Source organism: Lissotriton helveticus, chromosome 2_1 (genome assembly GCF_964261635.1).
Source record: "Lissotriton helveticus chromosome 2_1, aLisHel1.1, whole genome shotgun sequence".
NCBI lineage: Eukaryota > Metazoa > Chordata > Amphibia > Caudata > Salamandridae > Lissotriton > Lissotriton helveticus.
In genome coordinates, this window is record NC_136059.1 from 1223021771 (window position 1) to 1223044730 (window position 22960).

At 42.3% G+C, this 22960-nt stretch overlaps 1 protein-coding gene across 1 annotated transcript in view; it reads right to left on the bottom strand.

The window, feature by feature from the left end:
* The window catches only part of EGF (epidermal growth factor), a 627377-nt gene that overhangs the window by 365040 nt on the left and 239377 nt on the right, over positions 1-22960 (bottom strand). The window contains exon 6 of the mRNA XM_078677482.1: positions 17772-17894. Within this exon, the coding sequence (XP_078533608.1) occupies positions 17772-17894 (123 nt within the window). The remainder of the gene's footprint in view (positions 1-17771; positions 17895-22960) is intronic.

The window sequence follows — 22960 nt, forward strand, 5'->3', positions numbered from 1 at the left end:
GCAAAGTACTTCTGTTGTCCGTTTCCTCCCGTTAGGAAAATAAACGCGGAGGAACGAACATTTCTCCTTTCTCTCAGAAAACGTTCGTTGAAGTGCGCAGCTTGAAGGGCTCGTGCTCCCATGAACACTACACCGCCTAGGAGCGCAACCTTGACATTAAATTTGACCACAACGGCGGCCATCTTGGGGAGGTCGCGTTACTGGCTACAATAATGCCAGATAGTTACAGTCTTTGGTTTCACCAGGACTCGTGAGCGCTTATGCCCAACAGAGTTATTAATCATGGCCACAGTATGTTTCCTGACAGTACTCCCTCTCAACGACCGATTTATCGGTCCTGGCTTGAATGGTTTCTTTGCATGAAATCTCTTTAACAAGAGTGGGGCGTGAATGTTATCAACTGGCTCCCAAGATCTGTCAGCTGGACCATAACCCTTCCAATCCACTAAATAGTGTAATTTACCTCTTCGAAATTTAGAATCCAGAATCTCCTTCACTTCAAACTCCTGGTGCCCTGAAATATTGAGAGGATCAGGTGGTCTAGTCAACCTCAACTGAGGGGCCGTCTTTTTCAAAAGGGAGACATGAAAAACAGGGTGAATACCTAAGTTAGCTGGCAACTTCAGTCTAACAGTAACTGGGCCCAAAATCTTATCAATAGAATAAGGTCCTACAAACCTAGGTTGAAATTTCCTGTTCCCTTTTAAGTGCAAATTTCTGGAAGATAACCAAACCTGATCTCCAACACGATACTGTGGGGCAGGTTTCCTATGCTTATCTGCACTTCTTTTGTAAGCCTGCTTAGCCTTGATGAGATTAGCCTCTGCGGACTTGTGTAACAAGCCCATATCTGTCATTAAAGCCCCCACTGCAGGAACTTCTAAATCTGCATTGAATAGAAAAGGATTATGATGACGACCAAAATTCAAATAGAATGGGGAATACCCTGTGGAGGCACTCCTAGCATTGTTACAAGCAAATTCTGCCATCCATAACATGTCTGACCACTCTCCTCCCTGATCCACTAGAAATAGACGCAGATATTGCTCCAATTCCTGATTAATGCGCTCAGTCTGACCATCTGCTTCAGGGTGATAGCTAGTCGTCAATCTTCTCTCAATACCCAACCCTTGTAAGAATGCCTTCCAAAAATGCGACACAAATTGGAGACCCCTATCCGAGACCACCACCCTTGGAATTCCATGGATCTTAACTATGTGTTCCCCAAAGACTCTTGCTAACTCCGGGGCAGAAGGAGAACCTTTTAAAGGAATGAAATGACTCATCTTTGTGAAGGTGTCTACAATGACCAAGATTGTGTCATTACCTTTACTCACTGGGAGTTCAACAATCAGATCCATAGAAATAGTGTGCCATGGATGAGTGGGAGTGGGAAGGGGTTGCAATAATCCCTGTGGAGCTTTTCTACTTGGTTTACTTCGAGCACATAACTCACAGGATTGAACGTATTTTTTTACATGAGAAGATAAACCAGGCCACCAGAAGTAACGCTGCACCAAATCCAAAGTTTTTGTGATTCCTTTATGACCAGCTAACGGATGATCATGACACTTTTGAAGCGCCGGTAGTTGCAATTCAGTCGTTGGGAGATACAAAGCTTCCTTGTGATAAGGCAATTGTTGAGATACTCTTCTGTCACTATCTTGAGCCACCCAATCTAGAATTTCTTCCGCAGACAAACTTTTCCCAACTTCCTCTTGAAAACTGTCTATAGAGAGTGTACAAACAAACTTTGAAGCCGGAATAATAGGTTGAGGTTCCACAGAATGTTCACATTCTTCAGTATTGAGACGAGATAATGCACCTGCTTTTCCATTCTTAGGGCCAGGACGATAGGTAATAACAAAATCAAAATCAGCAAAATACAAGGACCAACGTAGTTGACGGGGAGTCAAAGTTTTGGCTGTCTTCAAGAATTGCAGGTTTTTGTGATCCGAGTACACAGTAACTGTATGTTTTGCCCCTAACAGATAATGTCTCCAGTCTTCAAAAGAATCCTTAACTGCCAAAAGTTCTTTCTCAGCAATCGTATAATTCAACTCTGCCAGACTCAGCTTTCGTGAACGGTACGCCACGGGATGAAGCTGCCCAGTACTCTGATGCCTTTGCGAAAGCACTCCTCCTATCGCTTGGTCTGAAGCATCTGCTTCCACATAAAAAGGTTCTGAAGGATCGGCATGCAGAAGAATTGGGGCCGAAATAAATCTTTCTTTCAGAAGACAAAAAGTTTGCTCCGCTTCTGATGTCCACTCAAACTTCACTCCTTTTTTGAGCAACCGGGTGATTGGAACAATGAGTTGAGAGAATCCTTGAATGAAACGCCGATAAAAATTGGCAAAGCCCAAGAATCTCTGAATTCCTTTGACATCTTGTGGAGAAGGCCAATCTTTCACCGCTCGTACCTTTCCAGGATCCATGACCACCCCTTGTGCAGAAAGTACAAACCCCAAGAACTCCACCTTGGTTGCACTGAAGACACATTTTTCTAATTTGATAAACAAACGATGAGTTTGCAGCCGTTCCAGTACCGTTCGTACATGTTCTGAATGATCTTGTGGATCCTTGGAGTGGATCAAAATGTCATCTAAATAGATGATGGCAATCTTGTCAATTAAATCTCCCATCACATCATTGATGAAATGTTGGAATACCGCTGGGGCGTTGCAAAGGCCGAAAGGCATTACTCGATATTCAAAAAGGCCAAATTTAGTTCGAAAGGCTGTTTTCCATTCATGGCCCTCTTTCATTCGAATAAGATGATAAGCCCCCCGTAAATCCAACTTCGTAAATATCTGAGCTTCTTTGACTTGGTCTAATAGAACCGAAATCAACGGCAGAGGGTAACGATTCTTGATGGTCACCTGATTCAAAGCGCGATAGTCAATACAAGTTCTTAATTCCCCTCCTTTTTCGGTATAAAAAATAAAGGAGAGGACACTGGCGACTGCGAGGGTCTGATGAACCCATTGGCAAGGTAGCGATCTAGGTAGTCTTTCAAATGTTTATTCTCTGACTTGGTTAATGCGTAGATCCTACTGCATGGAAGAACTGCTCCAGGTTCGAGCTCAATTGCGCAGTCATACGAACGATGAGGGGGCAAATGCTCAGCTTCTTGCTCACTAAAAACTGCTTCAAACTCTTGATATTCTACAGGAATATCAACTGCATTGATAACTCCAATAGATTGCCCTCCAAAGGAAAGTAAACTTGCTTGTGATGGTTCCACTTGGCATTCTTGCTTCTGATAGCAATGTTCTTGACAATAAGAAGACTGCATCTTCACTGTTCGATTCTCCCAATCAATGGTTGGATTATGCATCGACAACCACGGTAACCCCAAAATAAATTGAAATTGGGGGGCATCGATCAGGTTAAATTGTAGGATTTCACGATGGCCATCGGCTTGGGTTATTTCTAAGCATTCAGTGTGACTAGTAATGGGACCTGACGACAAATTTGTTCCGTCAACTGCTCGTACTGGTTCACTTCTTTCTTTTCGAATCGCACGAATTCCAATCCTTAGTGCATATTTAATATCACAAAAATTGCCGGTGGCCCCAGAATCTAACATGATCGCTACACTTGGAAACTCGGAATCTCTGAACCTTAAGGTCATGTGCAGAATGACATGTGGTGACATGGATTGTAAGGTATTCATAATCAAATGAACTTCAGGAGTCGTCTTTTCTTCATTAACCACCAGAGCGACTCCGTCTACTGATGGCTGGAGTCGTTTCCCTTTATTGAAGTCTTGGGGCGCTTAGTACATTCTCTTACAAAATGACCTGAACCCCCACAATACAAGCATAATTTTTTCAAACGACGTTGTTCCTTTTCCTCTTTGCTCAAGGGACCTCTAATTGCTCCAATCTGCATGGGTTCAGTCTCATTATTTCCTTTTCCACTGTCTGTCTTCATTCGGTCAAAACGAGGAAAACTCATCTTCCAGTCCTTCCTCTTCTCTCCTTTACGTTCGGAATTACGATAGTCTAACTCCAACACTAAATCCACTAATGCAGAGAGTTCTTTAGGACGATTTGGAATCTGTGCCAGCGTGTCTTTGAGTTCATCACGCAGTCCTCTATAGAACAAGGCCGCTCTTTTCTCTTCGGGCCAATCGGTTCCAATAATCAGTTTATTAAACTGGGTTAAGTGGGTTAATAAGTCCTTTGATCCTTGGCGCAACTCTAACAGCTCGTTATCGGTAGCCTGGGACACTCTTCTCCTGTCAAAAATTCTAAGAAACTCCCTCTTGAATAAAGCAAAGTCATAAAGGAAAGGTCATCTCTGGTTACTAACGGCATTGCCCAATTTGCTGCATCCCCTCCTAAATAGGATAAAACAAAGGCTACCTTAGACTGAGCGTCTGGAAACAGAGTTGGGCGGCACATGAAATGTAAAGAACATTTGGTCAGGAATAACTGGACCTTTTGTGGATCTCCCTGAAACCTTTCTAGGGTGGCTAAAGGAATAAGTGGAGAGACTGAATGAATCACCTGCGCCACAGTCTTGGGATCCGTTCTAGGATTAGAAACGCTATCAGTGGAAGCTCCTGTATTTAAACCTGCACTAGCCACTGGGTTTCCCATTGCCAACCCATCTACCTTTTGGGCCAACACTAGAGCTTCCTGTCGTGATGCCACTAATTCCTGTTTCAATATTTTGTTTTCCTCACGAACTGCTCCTATCACTCGTTGGATTCCTACTAACATTTCCCCTAAAGCCTTTAAATTAAATCCCTCAGCCATTCTGCCCGGGCAAAGCAATTTTCTTGGGCACTTCAATCTGCCAAGGCTCCAGATGCTTTGCAGGAACAGAATCGACGCTAGTCCCAATCGCCCGCCGATTGGTGTCACAGCAATAAGCTACTAAACCAACCGAAGGGAAAAGGGGAAGTGGATTGAGAGAAGAGACACTCCGACTGCCGGCACCCTGGTCAGATTCTGGAATCTTCTCTACTGCTTCTTCTGACTGCTCAAGGATGTCTAATGCACAGAAGAGGGGTAGGGTTGAGAACACAGAAAATACAATACCACTGGATACTATACACTGTACTATAATAAGCTTTTATCCTACCAGCTATCTTCGGAGTCTTCGCCTCTCTTCTAATTTGTTTTCTTTTTTTACTGGAACGTTCTATCTAGAAGAGAAGTTACACATTATAGAAACTACCTAGTGAGCAGTTAGTTTTAAGCGTCCAGTTACTTCTCTAAATACCTTTTGAACTTCCTAGTTCAGCCTTTTCATAATATCTTGGGTTGCTGTCCAGGTTTTCTCAAAAATAATGTACAAGTATGTCTTGGCTTCAATGGCTCCTTCAGAAGCGCGCAAAAAGGAAAGAGGAAGGGACAAAGGGGGAGGGAAAAGCAAGGTGAAGCGCAAGGAAGGAATTGCTAAGTGCCAAACAGTTTTGAATAACGCTGCTGCAAGAGTCTTACTGTGCTTTGTATTGCTGAAGACTTCTCACTGGAACTCGTCGTTTTCCTGGGTAGAGTGAATTACTGGCTCTTACTAGAAAGTCTCCTGCACTGAACTACAGGTGCTGCTGACGATGTGCTCTCTGGAACTGCAAACGCCGATAAGAGTTATGTAGAGCTTGATAGCGTACTCCGACTCTCTCTCTCGCTCAGAGTCAAACTGAAGAGTTCACGCACCAACGAGTGAAAGCAGAGTTTCGTGACAGAAGAAGGGACGGACTCCGCACTTTCACTGGAAGCGCTGCTCAGAAAACCTTCAACTGAAGAAACTAAATTTTGCTACTCAAAGATGTGGCAACTTCTAATCGCCACTCGGAACTCAGGCAAAGTACTTCTGTTGTCCGTTTCCTCCCGTTAGGAAAATAAACGCGGAGGAACGAACATTTCTCCTTTCTCTCAGAAAACGTTCGTTGAAGTGCGCAGCTTGAAGGGCTCGCGCTCCCATGAACACTATACCGCCTAGGAGCGCAACCTTGACATTAAATTTGACCACAACGGCGGCCATCTTGAGGAGGTCGTGTTACTGGCTACAGTAATGCCAGATATTTACAGTCTTTGGTTTCACCAGGACTCGTGAGCGCTTATGCCCAACAGAGTTATTAATCATGGCCACAGTATGTTTCCTGACAGTACTCCCTCTCAACAACCAATTTGGGTGAGAGTATTCTGCTTAATTCAGAGACTCTGTCCCTCACCACCCCTTGTTGTAAACAGTATGTTTCCTGACAGACAGTGAGGTGGGCAATTCGCGATTTTTTAAAGTTGAATTTGTACCCTTCAGATGCGAACCCAAGTATAATGGTGTTCACTCTTTTCAAGTGTGTCTCTAGGTCGTCGTCTGTAAGATAGATGTCATCGACATAAGATAATGCCTCATCATCATACATTTGTAGTAATTCTGTTACCCTGGCTGAAGATAATCCTGGGCTGTTCTTGAATCCCTGGGGGAGATGACAAAATTGCCACTAGGCCCCCATACTGGAGAAAGCGGTCGAATACCTGCTTTCTGGTGCAATGTTTTGACAGAAGAAACCATTTGAAATATCTTATGTCGTTTTATATTTTTTGCGCACAATGTTATTCATGGATCACTGAAAGAATATCGACTACCACAATATCGAGTACCCAAAATATCGAGGTGAAAATATCTACTACAAAAATATCGAGTTTGTATGTACAAACAGGTAAGTACAAAAATATCGACTACAAAATATCGTTTACAAAAATATCGTTGTAAAAAATATCGACTTTACTAAAAACAATGTTTAATTACATTAATATAAAAAATTAATTACTAAAATATAATTAACAATACTTAAAATAACTTTTAATAATTAAATATTTAATGAAAGTAAAAAAAAATATATATTTTTAATCATATTTCTTAAAACATATATATATAGTAACAACATTTAATTAAATAATAGGCAATATTGTATATGTACCCCAAAAACCCAAAACTGACCCTGAACCCTAAAAATACCCCTTTACCCAAAAACTAAAAACTGACCCTGAACCCTAAAAATAACCCTTTACCCAAAAACTGAAAACTGACCCTGAACCCTAAAAATACCCCTTTACCCAAAAACTAAAAACTGACCCTGAACCCTAAAAATAACCCTTTACCCAAAAACTGAAAACTGACCCTGAACCCTAAAAATACCCCTTGACCCAAAAACTGAAAACTGACCCTGAACCCTAAAAATACCCCTTGACCCAAAAACTGAAAACTGACCCTGAACCCTAAAAATACCCCTTTACCCAAAAACTGAAAACTGACCCTGACCCTGAACCCTAAAAATACCCCTTTACCCAAAAACTAAAAACTGACCCTGAACCCTAAAAATACCCCTTTACCCAAAAACTAAAAACTGACCCTGAACCCAAAAAACTGAAAACTGACCCTGAACCCTAAAAATACCCCTTTACCCAAAAACTGAAAACTGACCCTGAACCCTAAAAATACCCCTTTACCCAAAAACTAGAAACTGACCCTGAACCCTAAAAATACCCCTTTACCCAAAAACTGAAAAGTGACCCTGAACCCTAAAAATACCCCTTTACCCAAAAACTAAAAACTGACCCTGAACCCTAAAAATACCCCTTTCATTTAACATAATTAGCAATTAATCTATTAAATAAAATTAATTACCAATTACATTTTAATTAATTAACAAACATTTTTTAATTAACAATTAATTAAATATTACTACCAATTATTAAATTAACATATTTAATTAATTATAATTAAATTACTTCCCACCCTATTCCCCTATAAACCCACAACCCGCTAGAGAAAATACATTATTTTAATTGACATAATTAGCAATTAATCAATTAAATAAAATTAATTACCAATTAAACTTTAAATAATTAACATATATTATTTAATTACCAATTAATTAATTATTACTACCAATTAATAAATTTACATATTTAATTAATTATAATTAAATTACTTCCCACCCTATTCCCCTATAAACCCACAACCCGCTAGAGAAAATAAATTATTTTAATTGACATAATTAGCAATTAATCAATTAAATAAAATTAATTACCAATTAAATTTTAAATAATTAACATATATTATTTAATTACCAATTAATTAATTATTACTACCAATTAATAAATGTACATATTTAATTAATTATAATTAAATTACTTCCCACCCTATTCCCCTATAAACCCACAACCCGCTACAGAATTAAATTACACAGTAATTAAAAAAATAATTAATTAAAAAAAAAAAATAATAAATTGACACTTTTCACACATATTATAACATAAACACACTATAAATAATTAAATATTATTTAAAAAACTATATTTTTTACTATCTAGATTATATACTTGGATATTTTCACTGTCTATATTATTTACAGTCGATATTACTTCACCTACCTTAAAAACGATATTTTGGCTGTCGATATTCTGTCTAGTCGATATTTTCTCCAAACGATATTTAAAACTCGATATTCTGTCCAGACGATATTTTGGAGTCGATATTATGTCTGTGCACCATTAGTGCAGCACTGTGTGAGTTTTGTACCGCAAATTTTTTGCAACAAGAGTTTAGGTGTCTGTAATCCAAAACTAGACGATATGGATCGTCTGGTTTGCAGACAGCAAACAAATGGTTGTTCATTTGTGAGGTGCATGTTTCAATCACCCCCTGGTATTCAAGTTGATCTAAGATCTCCCTGACTTGTTTTTTAGCTTCTTGCTTAACAGGATACTGTCTCTGTGGAGTAGGTTGATTTTTTAACTGAATTTTAAGGTGAGGAGAATCCTCATCCCATCCTACATGATTTTTATATAATGCAGGGGCTTGGGCCACTGCCCATTTTCTAGCATATGTATATTTTTTATGAATTGAAATGTGATTTGAGAAGGCAGGCATAATCATTTCTTCGCCATGTGGGCACTCCCTGACAAACTCTGGTGGCCAGTCTTTCTCTGCTAGAAGGATATCATAGCCTTTAGATAGATTCTCCCAAAAGAGACCTCTTATTTTCCTAGTTTTGTCCCCTTCTATACGTAATGTTATTTCATATAATTTATGGGGTACACTAACTCGGGTGTCTGCAGTTTCCACCTGAATGTATTCATTCGTGTCCACTGTCTCCAGAAGATTCATCAGGATCTTGCGAGCTATGGTCACTTCTGCTACGCTGTCTAGCATTGTCTGGGTCCATTCTCCATTCTTGAGTTGTGTCCTCAGAATCCTCTGCATGTTTTATTTTAATACTAGCTGCCTTCTTTTTGGGAAATAGTAATTTTTTAGTTTGAAGAGCAGGTTCCTTGTCTTTGGACGTGACGTGCTCTTCTTTATGTTCTGACCGTCCTCTTCTTTCCGATTTCTGTGAGGAAGTCTGAAAAGATCGAGAGGGACGTGCATCATTATTTTGATATCTGTCAGGTTTTCTTAAATTGTCCCTATTTCTAAGGTTGTATCTTTTTTCAGAGGGCTCCCGTTGTGGAGACCTGTCCCCCCGTTCTGGAGATCTATTTCTCCGTTGGGGAGACCTTCCTCTGGACTGAAACTGTTTTTCTCTGGGAGTGGCTTGTTTATTACCCTCCCACTTCTTTTTTGGAGTAATGAGATTATTCTTAATAAAGCTTTTTTCAGGATTTCAGTTAGTTGTGGTTTTAGTGGTTTCCCACCCAAACTATATCTACCTAATTCTTCATAGCACTTTTCAATTATTCTGGCAAGTTCAAAAGGTTGGTCTGTTATTTCTGTTTCTTTTCATTTTTGGCGGATCGCCACAGATGCTGCTTCTCCTTTTATGTTGGCTAGTAGTATAGCCGAGACTTGCTTAAAGTCTTTCAGTAATTTCATACCTAGATTTAAAGCAGGCTCCGGACCGTATTCATTTTGAATCTGTCTTAGTACGTCTGGTATAACCGCCATAGACGGAACACCATGTGTTTTTGTGTATATTGAAGCAAAGACTGTTCCCCAAGTGTCACAGTCCTCCATATGTGGTGCGATCCCTATTGGTAGACAGATTGTCGGAATTCTGTGTTTTTCATGAGGTGTACTATCAGGAAATACTGCCTCTATTTGAGTAATTTTTTGAGCAAACCAGAACGGAATTTGTTCCCGTTTTGCGGGTAATTTTCCAATGACTGATTGTATAGTCTGTGGTGTAATTTAATTTGTGTTCCCCTGGTGAGGGGTGTGCTGAGGAACTTTTATTGCTGGTTGGACTGTTAAAGTATGCATGACATATTGGAACAATTGTCTATGTATTTTAATTAATTGTTTTAGCTGAACTAAAAGTTCTCTGTCTGACATTCCTTCAATGTCAGGATGTGGTGTATAGCTGGCTAGAACCGGCCATGTGGCTCCTGGTCTACCTAGTGGACCGAGCCTGGTAATGTGATTTTGATGTTTTAGGGCGCCTTCAAACCAGAGCTGATGCTCTTGGTAAGTTAGTGGAATTTCAACGTCCTCGAAAGGAACGTATTCTGCTGGAGGTTCCTCTGCTTTTTAGTAGTGGAACTCGTGTGACACAGCATTTGCTGCTGGAAATGTTATCCATGAATAGAATACCTCTGTCTGCCGATCTTCATGTGCCTCTACCACAAATATGACTGTACCACCTCTTGATGATACTCCATTATTTATCATTTTGTAAGTTATACTTTTCCTTACATTTACCGGGAGAAGTATTGCCTCCGGGTCATTTTGGAGGGCTGTGTCATCTAAGACTGCTTGAGCTGCTATTCTAGCTCTTTCCCTTTCATCGTCACTTTCCGACATTTTTGCTGACAGAAAGTTTGCAGAGCAAGTTTCAAGGAAACAAAGATTAGGTGCACAATATTTTGGAACACTGTATCTTTAAACGTTGACTAAACCAAAAACAAATTCATAGTATTTTCCTCCTACTAAGTTTTTGACGAATATTAACCTTTCACCCACTCCAGACGTCTATTGGAGTTTTTACGGGAAAAAGGGGTCTGTGTGAAAAGCACGACTGAGTTACTCTAGTATCTAGCGTTAAATTATTTCCTTACCAAACGTTGGGCGCCATGTAGTGTAGTTCCTATATTCCCAATAGGCTCTGCGCATTGGAATAACATAAACGATAGTTTAGACGTAGGACTTAGGTCGACTAGGTCTCTATTGAATATGTTAGACTTAATTATGAATGCCAGCTAGCTCAGAGGTCACTAGAAACTTTCTCGAATTCACAAGAAGGGATTAGTTTCTGACAACTGCATAAACATGACAACTTTGCTCCCCCAAGAATAAAGAGTATGTCTCCAAAGTCGCGGAAACAATAGATGGCTATTTCACTCAGTCAATCGTGCATGCTTAGTTTCACCAGAAGTGCAGAGAAATAGAGAGACGGGCGGTTTCAATAAAAGAAGTTATTTATTGAACAGTCTTCTTTCTCATGCAAGAGAAGTGAATTGCTTAAATCGCAATACTTGTCATAAAGTAAAGTGCGTACAGTAAAAGGAGTATTATGAAATAATACTGTAAAAGCATTTATATGGTTTCTAAGCCATAAGATACTTAAAATGGATAAAATACATACAATGATAAAATAATGACTAAACATACTCAACTGGTGCTTCTAAGATACGCCTACCCCAGTGTACCTAACCTAAGCCTAGTACATGGGAAGAAGTAAGTGAGATGCCGTTTGAGTTAAGATAGTTTCTGCCAAGAATCTGAATCAAGAATTCTCTAAGGGTTTAATCAGCTCTGTACCTTGGTAATAGAATGAAGGAGGTCTTGTATCTCTCTCTCAGGACTCGATCTCCCAACAACCCGCAAGGGGGACAGGGAAACACTGGAGCTGGATTTCTCGGCAGAAGAAAAGACAGCGTCTCTCTCAGTGCATCAGCGGGAGGGTCGGCTTCCTTCGGCACTTGCTACAGCAGGGCGTCGGGCAAGTAGATAGTCGATCTGCTCCAAACCTCTGTGTGTTTTGCTAGGGCAGATGCTGGTATATTTATACCTGGAAGGTGCCGAGGTTGGATATAAGATGTCACTAAGAACTCGCAGTTCTTTCAGATCTCCGGGAGTTCTAGGACAAATCAATACAGAAGCAGGGGGAATTCCCGGGCTGCTGGAGGCTTGGTTTGTTTAAGAACGCGATGTGCTTTCTAGGAGTCTATGGGAGTAGCCTTGCCGTATTTGGACTGCATTGGCTATGTCTTAATATGGGTATGATTCTTATGCCTATATAAGGATATGATTTGATATAACCACATAAGGGCATAAATCTGGAATATTTAACTAGAGTCCTAGATTCGTCTACAACAACGGGAGTTGCGGTGGAACGCCCACAACAGCACCCATTGCCTGCCCCTTTGCCGCAGCAGACTGCTGTGGAAAGGGGCATATTGACAAGATGGAGTTAAGGTATGTAAAGTGACTTAGCGTCACCTTGTAAAAATGTGAAATTGCGCTACGCCCCTGGAGCGTCAGTAAAAGTGATGCTCCGGTGGCGAAAGGGGCTTGTAAATATGTCCCCAAATGTTATCAAGGGGTCACATTTTAAAATATCCAAAAGACAGTGTGATTTTTTTTTATGTGCTCAATATTAGTTGTCAGAATGATAAAAATCATTAGTGCTGAGTTTAGCCTCCTCAGTGGGATAGGAGACCGAGTCACCCATAACATGATTTGGACTTGCAACACTCTGGTTACAGTTCAACGCTGCTTGAGCATTAACCTAAATGCCCCATTTCATCAAAAGATATTCACAGAAATATTGGTCTAGCATCTTACTCACCAAGCCAGCAGAACACAATACAGCGCAGCATAACACAAATGAGCCACTTCAGAAGGATTAATGGCCTCATTTATGGAAAGTGTTGCATCGCTGCGTGAAAACAGAGATGCAACACTTTTCAGTGCATCCTCCTTGCAATACCATGGATGCGCGCCGTATTTACTGTATGGTGCTCCATGACGCAAGGATTTACAGATATGTCAATATTCCAGATGTATCTGTAGGTGCAAAAAGTGGCGTGTTGCTCAGGTGTTTCTGAAAACAAACGCAACTCCAGCAATGTGTCCTTTCAGGCCTGCATCACTCCTTACGCTTGATGTGAGGCAGGTGTAAGGATTTGACGCAGTGGGGTCCTAGAAGTGTTGCACTAAAAGCTCATAGATTTCACTGCAACACATCTACAAGCCTTTTCTGCGCCGGAACACCCATCCTGCCTAGATTATACCTGTTGCAGGTATAATGTAATGCAGAGGTTTACAAAGTGAAGCATCTGCTTAGATGCGTCACTTTGTAAATATGGCGCAGGGTGGTACATATGTTGCGCCACCGCATCGTCACAAAAAGTGACGCAACAGCAGTGTAAAGTGCTCATAAATAAGGCCCTGATAGTTGACTTCTCTGCCAAAATGTGTGCATGTTATCTGCATGTTACTTATATATCTCTGCAATAGGCTTATTATCTTGTTTGTCGGTAGATCGGTGCCTTAAAGTCCAAACTTCTCAAAGAATCCAGAAATAGTTTTTATTATCCTACTTAAACAGACAAGCAAGAGTCAAGGGCACACCACTTCTACTTTGTGTTTGCCCTTACCTGCCTTGTTGGGGGCATTGTGTTGGGGGCTCCTGGCTGTTTAAGCCCCGCCGAAGCGCCAACAGTTCTGCCGCGAGTACCGGCTGAGGACTCCATATCCTAGTGTGCCACACGTCAAAGTTAAGTGCCTGGAGGCGCTCAAAAGACCGGGCAAAGGGCGGGCCGTCTGTGGCCGTCCGGGGCTGAAAGGGTCAGGGCAGGGCCATCAATCTTACTTTTGAATATCGGTACCTGCCGCTTATGAATTTGGACATGGTCAGTGACTTTTGGCTCCTAACATAATTATTAGCGTGTGTACTATATTGTCTAAACTGTCTGTTTTTTAAATATGAGTATGGGAACCCGCAAAGGGGAAGGGGGCCAGGGGGTAGTGGGTACTCTTGACGCCTTCCTCATTAGAGCGGAGTCGGTTTTGATACATGAAATCGAACTTACCCAACAAAGACTCTCCCTGGAGACGCGCAGAGCCTCCATGGAAGCCACCACAGGGGGGCCTGTTATTGTTAATGAAGTCATGCCGGATATATGTAACTTGGTTATTGTACCACAAGTGCCTTTAGAGCCCTTGGTGGTAATCTCAGAAGCTCCACCCATGTCATCTGTTACTTCAATTGGCACAACTATCATAGCACCATCACTAGCACTAGCATCATCTCCACCCCTGATTGAGGCCAGGTTCACACGACAATCGCAGTATAAAGCAAAGGGAGGTATGGCCCAAGCTACCACAAGGAAAAGAAAGGTGGGTGACGCACCACTTATGGCACAACAAACTAGTAAAGTGGCAAAAACAAAGGGTACTGCCCGTGGTAAGAAAGGCCCCGGAGAAGAAACAGTTCCTGGTAGCCCTATTTGTCTAAGCACATCAAAAAACAAAAATTCTATTGAGCACACCACACGTCAAAGTTAAGCGCCCGGAGGCGCTCAAAAGAACGCGGCGCCTCCCGCGGCGCTGGACTTCTACTTTGTGTTTGCCCTTACCTGCTTTGTTGGGGGCATTGTGTTGGGGGCTCCTGGCTGTTTAAGCCCTGCCGAAGCGCCACCAGTTCTGCCGCGAGTACCGGCTGAGGACTCCATATCCCAGTGTGCCCGGGGCTGCGCACACCACACGTCAAAGTTAAGCGCCCGGAGGTGCTCAAAAGAACTCGCATGCAGAAAAATGTGTGCATGTTATCTGCATGTTACTTATATATCTCTGCAATAGGCTTATTATCTTGTTTGTCGGTAGATTGGTGCCTTAAAGCCCAAACTTCTCAAAGAATCCTGAAATAGTTTTTATTATCCTACTTAAACGGACAAGCAAGAGTCAAGGGCACACCACTCAACCATTCAGGCCCGGTGGGGCAGAAAGGGAAATATCCTCACTAAGCCGTCCTTTCCCAGGACACCATACACTCTAATCAGATCAGAATCCAGATTGCCATTAAAACTAAGGAATCTATACAATGCTATTTGGCCATAGCCCCACTATCCTTAAAACAGAAGTTGTTGAGAGTGGCACAATTGTAGAGGAGCAGATATGCCATGGGAATCCTGAGTATTTGTGCATAGGGTGCTCCATCATTTCGCATATCTCACTAGGTACACTCTGGAACGTTCCCACCCCATGATCCTGCTTTCCTTTCGGCGAGCAAGTCATCGGTGTCCAACAGTGAGGCACACATGTACAGTCAATGCAGTGGCGTAACGAAAGCCCCTGTGGTGTGGGGCAGGGCCGGACTCGCCATAGCGGGCACCGGGCGCTTCCCCAGTAGGCCGCTAAGGTGGGGGCCGGTTTTGGGCCCCTGGGGGCAATATCGCCGCCCTGTAACAAAGTCGGCTGAAACCGGCCCTCGCAAACTGCTCAGCTGCACTCCCCCGGCTGTTTGCCAGGGCCGGTATCTGTTCCCAGTCCGGTCATGGTGTGGGGGACCCCTGAGTTTCAGGAGCACCCTCTGATACTGGCAGGTCCCTGGCCTGAGAGTTCCAAGCGGTCAGGAGCGTAGGAGGCCCCCTGTATGTACTTTGAAGGTGGGCCCCTACAGTTTTCTTACGCCACTGGGTCAATGAGGTAATGGCCAACAAGCAACAATCACAACTAGGAGACTTGCTAAGGGAAATACAAGTCAAGTCAAAGAAGTCTTTATTCGATATTTCATCATAAAAGACATGCTACACAACATACATAACCAGGAAGTACCATAATTGCAATAAAAGGAATGAGGTAAAAACAATGTGAGCAATATGTTAAGACAATAATTTAATTTATAGTTAAGAACAAGCTAAGAATTGTATTAAATCACTACGTCAAGACTTCATTACACAATAAAAAGGCAATTATAAAACCAATCCAATAAAAAACATTTAATTCATTGGTACAGCAAACTACTATTCCAGCTGTCGGTTTACACAGCAATCAAAAGAGCCTTGATCAACCTTGCCCGTAAGATCCATGCCCAGCCCAGGAATTTTGCAACCCCGATTACAACCAGTGTCGATGTATCTGTTTTTAAAATTCTACTGGCTGTTTTAGCTGAGCGTGTGCCCAGTATTCTACATACTGGGCGTAACCACTTTTGTCTTGGTGCGCGGTACAAGGGGCACACAAAGAGAAAATGATCTACTGTTTCGCCCAACTCTAGACACAGTGGACAGTGACCAAACCTATCATCACCCCAGGACCTGGTTAGGCCCCTAAGCGGAGTGACCCTACTCTAAATTGATGAAATAACTTACGATCCATAGGTCTAGTAATGACATCCCTATAATTTTCCAAATGGCTGTCATCCTTCACTACCACAAAGGACGCCGTGAGAGATCCATCTGTCATTATGGGATGCCTCTTACAAACAATCCTCTCCCAGTACATGCCTCTCAACACATTGGGAAAAATGGCTGTGTCTGGGTTGGACCAAAAGTCCCCCAACCCCATATCATATAGGGTATTTCTTAGGTCTCTCAACCATCCAATCTTATTGGAGCCTTGAAGATCCTTAACTTCCAGACACGCTTTCGCATAGAGCGAAAGTTCTGGCATCGTCCACAAGCGGCGCCAGAACGCTATGGGTCTGTATCTAGCTATATCCTCCACTGGTTGGCACCCTAGATCGTAAAGGAGGGGTATACGTGGTGGGGATTGCGGTAGTCCTACTGCCGCCCTGAGAAATTTATTTTGGGCCACTTTTAAAGGGTCTAAATTACTAAAGCCCCATAGCTCTGCACCATACAAAACTGAGGGTAAAATTTTAGATCCATAGATCTTCATAAGTGGAGACATAGGCCTTGTATAGGAGCTTTTATGTTCTTTAAGTAGGGCACCACCAATTTGAGCGTGTTTTAAAGCTAAAAGATCAATCTGCGGGGCCCAACTAAGGTTCTCACTAAAGGTTACGCCGAGGTATGTAAATAGGGAGGTTTGTTCAAGCGTGGATCCACCCATTGTTACCCTGGCTAATACGGAGTTCTTCCCACGTAAAACCATAAACTTAGTTTTGGATACATTTACCTCTAACTCATGTTCGCGGCAAAACAGTTCAAACCTAGACAGGGCCAACTGTAAACCCTGTCTCGTTTTCGATATTAACAGCGTATCGTCCGCGAACATGAGTAACGGTATTTTTATCCCTGCCAGGGTTGGGGCGTCTGTAGGGTAGTTTGAAAAGTAGTTTGTAACCCCATTAATAAATAGCGAAAAAAGAGTAGGGGCCAATACACACCCTTGTCTTACACCTTATGCTACCGCAAATCTATTAGTCACCTCTCCTGGTTTACCCCAGCGTACTTGTGCGAATGTATGGGCATGGAGGTTCATCAGAAGCCTCACCAGTTCGACTGACATTCCCAGTTTAATTAAGCATTCCCACAGCTTTACCCTGGGGACAAGGTCGGAGGCAGACCTAAGATCTACAAAGGCTGCATATAATTTGCCCCCCCCAATAAACACTGACTTCCAATAAAGCAGCACAAACCAAAAAGCTTGGTCTATAGTGCCTACATGGCTGCGGAAGCCCGCCTGCAGTGGTGTCAAAATGTCATGTTCAGAAATCCATAACTGGATACGTCCCAAAACTAGGCGGGCAGTTATTTTTTGCACCGCGTCTATTAGGCTGATCGGCCGATAATTGGACGGGACAGAACGATCACCCTTTTTGTAAATTGGTAAAATAAGGGAAATACATTTCATCATGCTCAACACACCCATGGCTTTGTTTACAGATTGACCTTTACCTTCACAGTACATTCCATTCCAGCTTAGGGAAAATCCATCTGAACACTTGCACAGGTGAGAGCTTGAGTCCGGTTTACAAATGCTTCTGCAGTCCTCTTTGCTGACATGGCAGGATTCCTGTTCTGAAGAAGACATTTTTAGATGGGCAGGTCAAGTGTGCACATTTTTTTGAGAACGATTAACAACAATTAATCTGAAGGGCACTGCGGTAGGATGTGGAAACACATACTACAAAAACATAGACTACATCAAAAATGAAAAACGGAGACTGCAAACATAAAGGCCATGCAATGCAAAGTAAATATATATAATAAGTGTGACATTCTCCTAACCCTCTTACCAAACACTTGCCCCTAAATATGCTTAAACATGAGTTGGAACAGTAATTCATTCTAGACCTACATTATATGGGATGTGAGGTTAGCTGATCCAAAAACAATTATAAAATCACTAATTTTATGGAGATATTTTTTGTGTGCATAGTCTCTATTTCTACATATGTGAGTCTTTATTGCTGTAGATTTTTCTAACTATAATTTCACAGAAAGTCACTATTGGACAATAATGGTATGACACTTATCTAAAGTAAACTCAATAAAGGAAATCATTATTAGAAATCTGATTAGCACATTGATATTTCAGTAAGAAACAAGCTTGGCGCTTTTACAAGAACTGACGCATTGCTGAGTTGCGGCAGCGATATGTAAAAATTATTTGCAATTCGCAATGGATGCACTGTATTTATGGTATGGCACACCATGGCATAAGGGATCAGCTACATCAAACACATTTGATGCTTCCGTGGGCGTGATGTCTCAGTGAAACTGACGCATCGAGAGATAAAGTGAGGTAGGCTGATTAGCAGCACAGAAACCATCGCTAACCACCTTAGCATCACTTTTCAGAACCTGAAGCATTAAAAAACATGGAAAAAATTATGGTCTGGAGGAGGGAAAAAGTGGCACAATTCACAGAAGGCAGCCATGGAGCGGGAAGAAGAGAGCAGCAGCCAGGACAACAATACCAACAACCCCGGCATCAGCCAGGATGTCCAGACAGACTCACAGGGGAAGAGGAAGTACAATTTCAGTGAGGAGGAGAATCACTGAGAAGACAGAGCACCAACATCAGCTCTTTGTCACCTCAAAATTGCCATTAGGGAAAAAGAGGCCATTTGGCAGTCCATAGTTTCCAAGATCAACAGTGTGGGTCAAGCAAAGAGGACAGTCGGTGACTGTAAAAAACACAGGCATGACTATAAGCGCAGGAAGAGGGAGAAACTGGCCAACAACCTAAAGACAACCATGCAGATTGGAGGAGGAAGCCGGGTGCCCCAATAGGCGCTGCATGCTCAGGAGGAGCGGGAGAAGCTGTCATCCCAGAGGAGTTGGTGGCAGGAATTCTGGGACAGGACAGTGCTGCCCACGAAGAACAACACGACTTACAGGGTAAGTCGCAACAAGGGGCAATGTGGGAAAAAGGTCATGTTATGCAGTGCAGCTTGCTATGTCCCAGTGCTTCACTGCACTGTGTGTAGGGCAAAGGGCAGGAATCTGGGTCATGTACCATTAAACATCACATAATTGTAAGTCACACTACCCAGTTACTTGTAGCACAGCTCAGTCCAGCTCCATCACGTTTCTCACTTCCATGTGTGAAGTGAAGCACCAGTCCAGGTTCACCTCTATATACTAGCACTTAGTGGAATGTACAACATGAGTCACCAGAACTACAAGTCCCCCAGTACAAAGCAAAAACATGACTGTGACAATGCAGGCCACCTTGCACAATGAGGCCACTGTGTCAAACTTGGGCCTATGCACCCAAATCTGGAATGTAAAGCAATTGAATGGAAAGGGCTTGTTGGAGGAGAAACTGCTCAGCTGAGAGGGGGGTTAAGGTGTGGGGCATGTGAAGTATCAACACATAGACACATGGTAAAAGACGCGTCTATAGTAAACTGTATGAAACTACATAGAACGCAGTTTTCCAGACGTGTGGGGTGAGAGCACACAGGTGTCAGCTTCCATGGTGGAGACCTGCCAAACTCCTGTCATGTACTAGTCAGACTGGGTGTGGGAGTGAATGCAAGTGATGCACACCAGAGGACCATGTGTGTTGAAACAAATGATGGCGTATGGTCCTGGTAGGCCTCTGGTAGTGCAGTACATTGTAGGTGTAAGCTGAGCACATTCAACTGCCACTGTGTCTGAATGGGGAGACATTTCAAAGCAAGGAGGTGAAAAGGGATATGTGTACTGCAAGCTATCCTGACCAAGACACATGAGTGATGTGTTTGACAGTGTCACACTTGTGTTGCAGCTGGGAAGAGATGACAAAGTAGAGCCCATTGTGATACCATATCCTACATGTGATGTGGCTCTGGGTGAAGATGTAGCACGTGGCAAGAAGAGTCTGAATGCAAATTGTCTCTCCATGCCACATATGTATAGGTCGGAGGATGTGAAACAGGGATCTGTCAAGGTGTAGGATGAACTAGTTTGCCACCACAAAGGGCAGGAGTCAGGGATGGGTGGAGGCAAAGGTGGATGGACAAACCTGGGAAGGTACAAGTCACCAATTCCAGCACTACTACCATGAAGGCTACAGCTTGACTCATAGTCCTCAAAATCAGCCAGACATATCCAACCATTGGGTATGCTCATGCATATTGTTGGTGTTGTAGGCACATGAGTGTCAATGTTTTATCTGGCTTCCATCAGTGTTTGGCAGTAGGTTAAGTCCCTGGCCCAAAATCAGGATTGCCAGAGGAGGCATGTGTATGTACAAGTGAGGGGGCCTGAGTCAAACGATGTTGGTTACTCTGCAGATAACCAACTCTGGCAATGATGAAATGGGGTGACCATCAGTGCTAGCAATTTACCTAGTTTGACTGGGTCCATCCCCTCAGAGTTGGTACACAGTGCACACTGTCCACAAATATGGAGCCAACTGTGTGTGCAATGAAATCACCTGAGTATACTCAAACAGGAAACCCATGGTAAGTACATTCCCTCACACATTCCTGCAGTCTAGCAAGGTTGGAAGCTGTGTAACGGTGTGCAGGATATGTGTGAAAAACTGAACCCGTGGCCACATGAAAGGACATTGTGGATGCAAGAGAGCACAGAATGCCTTTGTGTATTGTGTGAAAGGCAGACTGCAGGATCATCACTAGTTAATGACCAAGCCCACACACCTTCCCAGGAGCTGTGGGCTGAGTACTGGTCACAGGTAATGCAGGCACCCTGGGTACTAGGTGTAGGCGTCTCGTTTCCTAAAGCATCACCTTTACTACTAAAGCATCTTTTTTCCTAAAGCTTCACCTTGACTACTAAAGCGTCTTGTTTCCTAAAGCGTCACGTTTCCTACTAAGGTATCACTTTTCACCACTAATGTGTTTCATTTCCTAAAGTGTCACATATCTTTTTTCCTAAAGTTTCACCTTCACTACTGAAGCATCTCATTTCCTAAAGCATCACATTTCCTACTAAAGCATCACCTTTACTATTAAAACATATTTTTTCATAAAGTGTCCAGTTTCCTAAAGCATCACCTTTACTACTAAAAATTCACATTTCCTTCTAAAGCATCACCTTACAACTAAAGCATCTTGTTTCCTATAGCGTCAAGTTTCCTACTAAAGTGTCTCATTTACTAAAGTGTCACCTTTACGACTAAAACGCCTCGTTTCCTAAAACATCACCTTTGCTACTAAAGCGTCTTGTTTCCTGAATCTTCATCATTACTGTTAAAGCGTCTCGTGTCCTAAAGCGTCATGTTTCCTACTAATGTGTCATGTTTCCTATTAAAGCGTCTCATTTCCCAAAGCGTCACCTTTACTACTACTGTTTCCTAAAGCATCACCTTTATTGTTAAAACATCTTGTTTCCTAAAGCGTCACTATTACTACTAAAGTGCCTCGTTTCCCAAAGCGTCACATTTCCTCCTGAAACGTTTTGTTTCCTACTAAAGCATTGCTTTTGAATTGGGCAGTTTTGAGTCATACAAAAACTCTGAATTCAGAGTCTATATTACTTAGACTAGAAGCCAAAATGATACTTCATCTCCATACAACTGTACCATCGATAGGACACTGTTTTTCATAACGATCATGTTAAAAACTATGATAGATGCACAGAGGGGCTATACCAGGTCTAAAGATACAGCAATGAGAGAATAGCAAAGACTCTATTACAGAATTCAGTTTATTTTATTATTTAGCTCTGCAGAATCACAAGAATGGGTGAATTGAGGACACCTAAAGCCATCACTGGGTACGCCACAGTAAAGGAACTATTACACCTTTGATAGATTTTTATTTTAGACTGATGTATCTATATGGATTTAAATGTTTTTTACATGATGTGTCTCTCCATGTGGTTGCATTAATCTGTGATGTCAGGATATCTATTGTCCCCCTAAATTGATCCAACATAGAGGAATATTAATATACACACCTCAAACTTTAAGGGGCCACAAAACACTTAGGGCCCGATGTAGGTAATCCCAGATTACCAATTCTTAAATACCGAATCATACCGATTCGGTATTTAAGAACAGGCAAATGGGATGTAGGTAATTTTTCTTCAATAATTACTGAATCTGTAAGTTGCGGTAATTACCGAATCGGTATTTACCGATTCGGTAATTGCCATTCATTCCTATGGGCCTGGTGGCCCATAGGAATGAATGTCAATTACCGAATCGGTAAATACCTATTCGGTAAATGGGGGAAACATTGAAGGGTGGCAGGGTGTCACTTTGACACCCTGTTGCACCCCTCAAATGTGTATGGGTGCACATGTTGCAGACATACATGCCCTAAGGGCATGTATGTCTGCAACAAGGCACTGTTGGAAAAGCTAAAAAAATGCTTTTTCTAAGGTTGTCATTATTTACCACCAACTTCTAGGGCCCGATGTAGGTCGGTCGGTAACGGCCGAAAATCGGTATTTTCGGCCGTTACCGACCGGTATCGAGGTTTCGGGATGTAGGAGTCCCAAAAACGCCCGATTCGGTAAAAATTCAGAATCTGAAAAGTTACCGTGTCGGTAGTATATCGAATCGGAAATTAAACCGAATCGGCAAATATACTGAATCGGTAACCAAACAGAATCGGTAAAAAATTAGGGAATCGGAAAAATCACAGATTCTGTACTATACCAATTCGGAAAAAACAGAATCG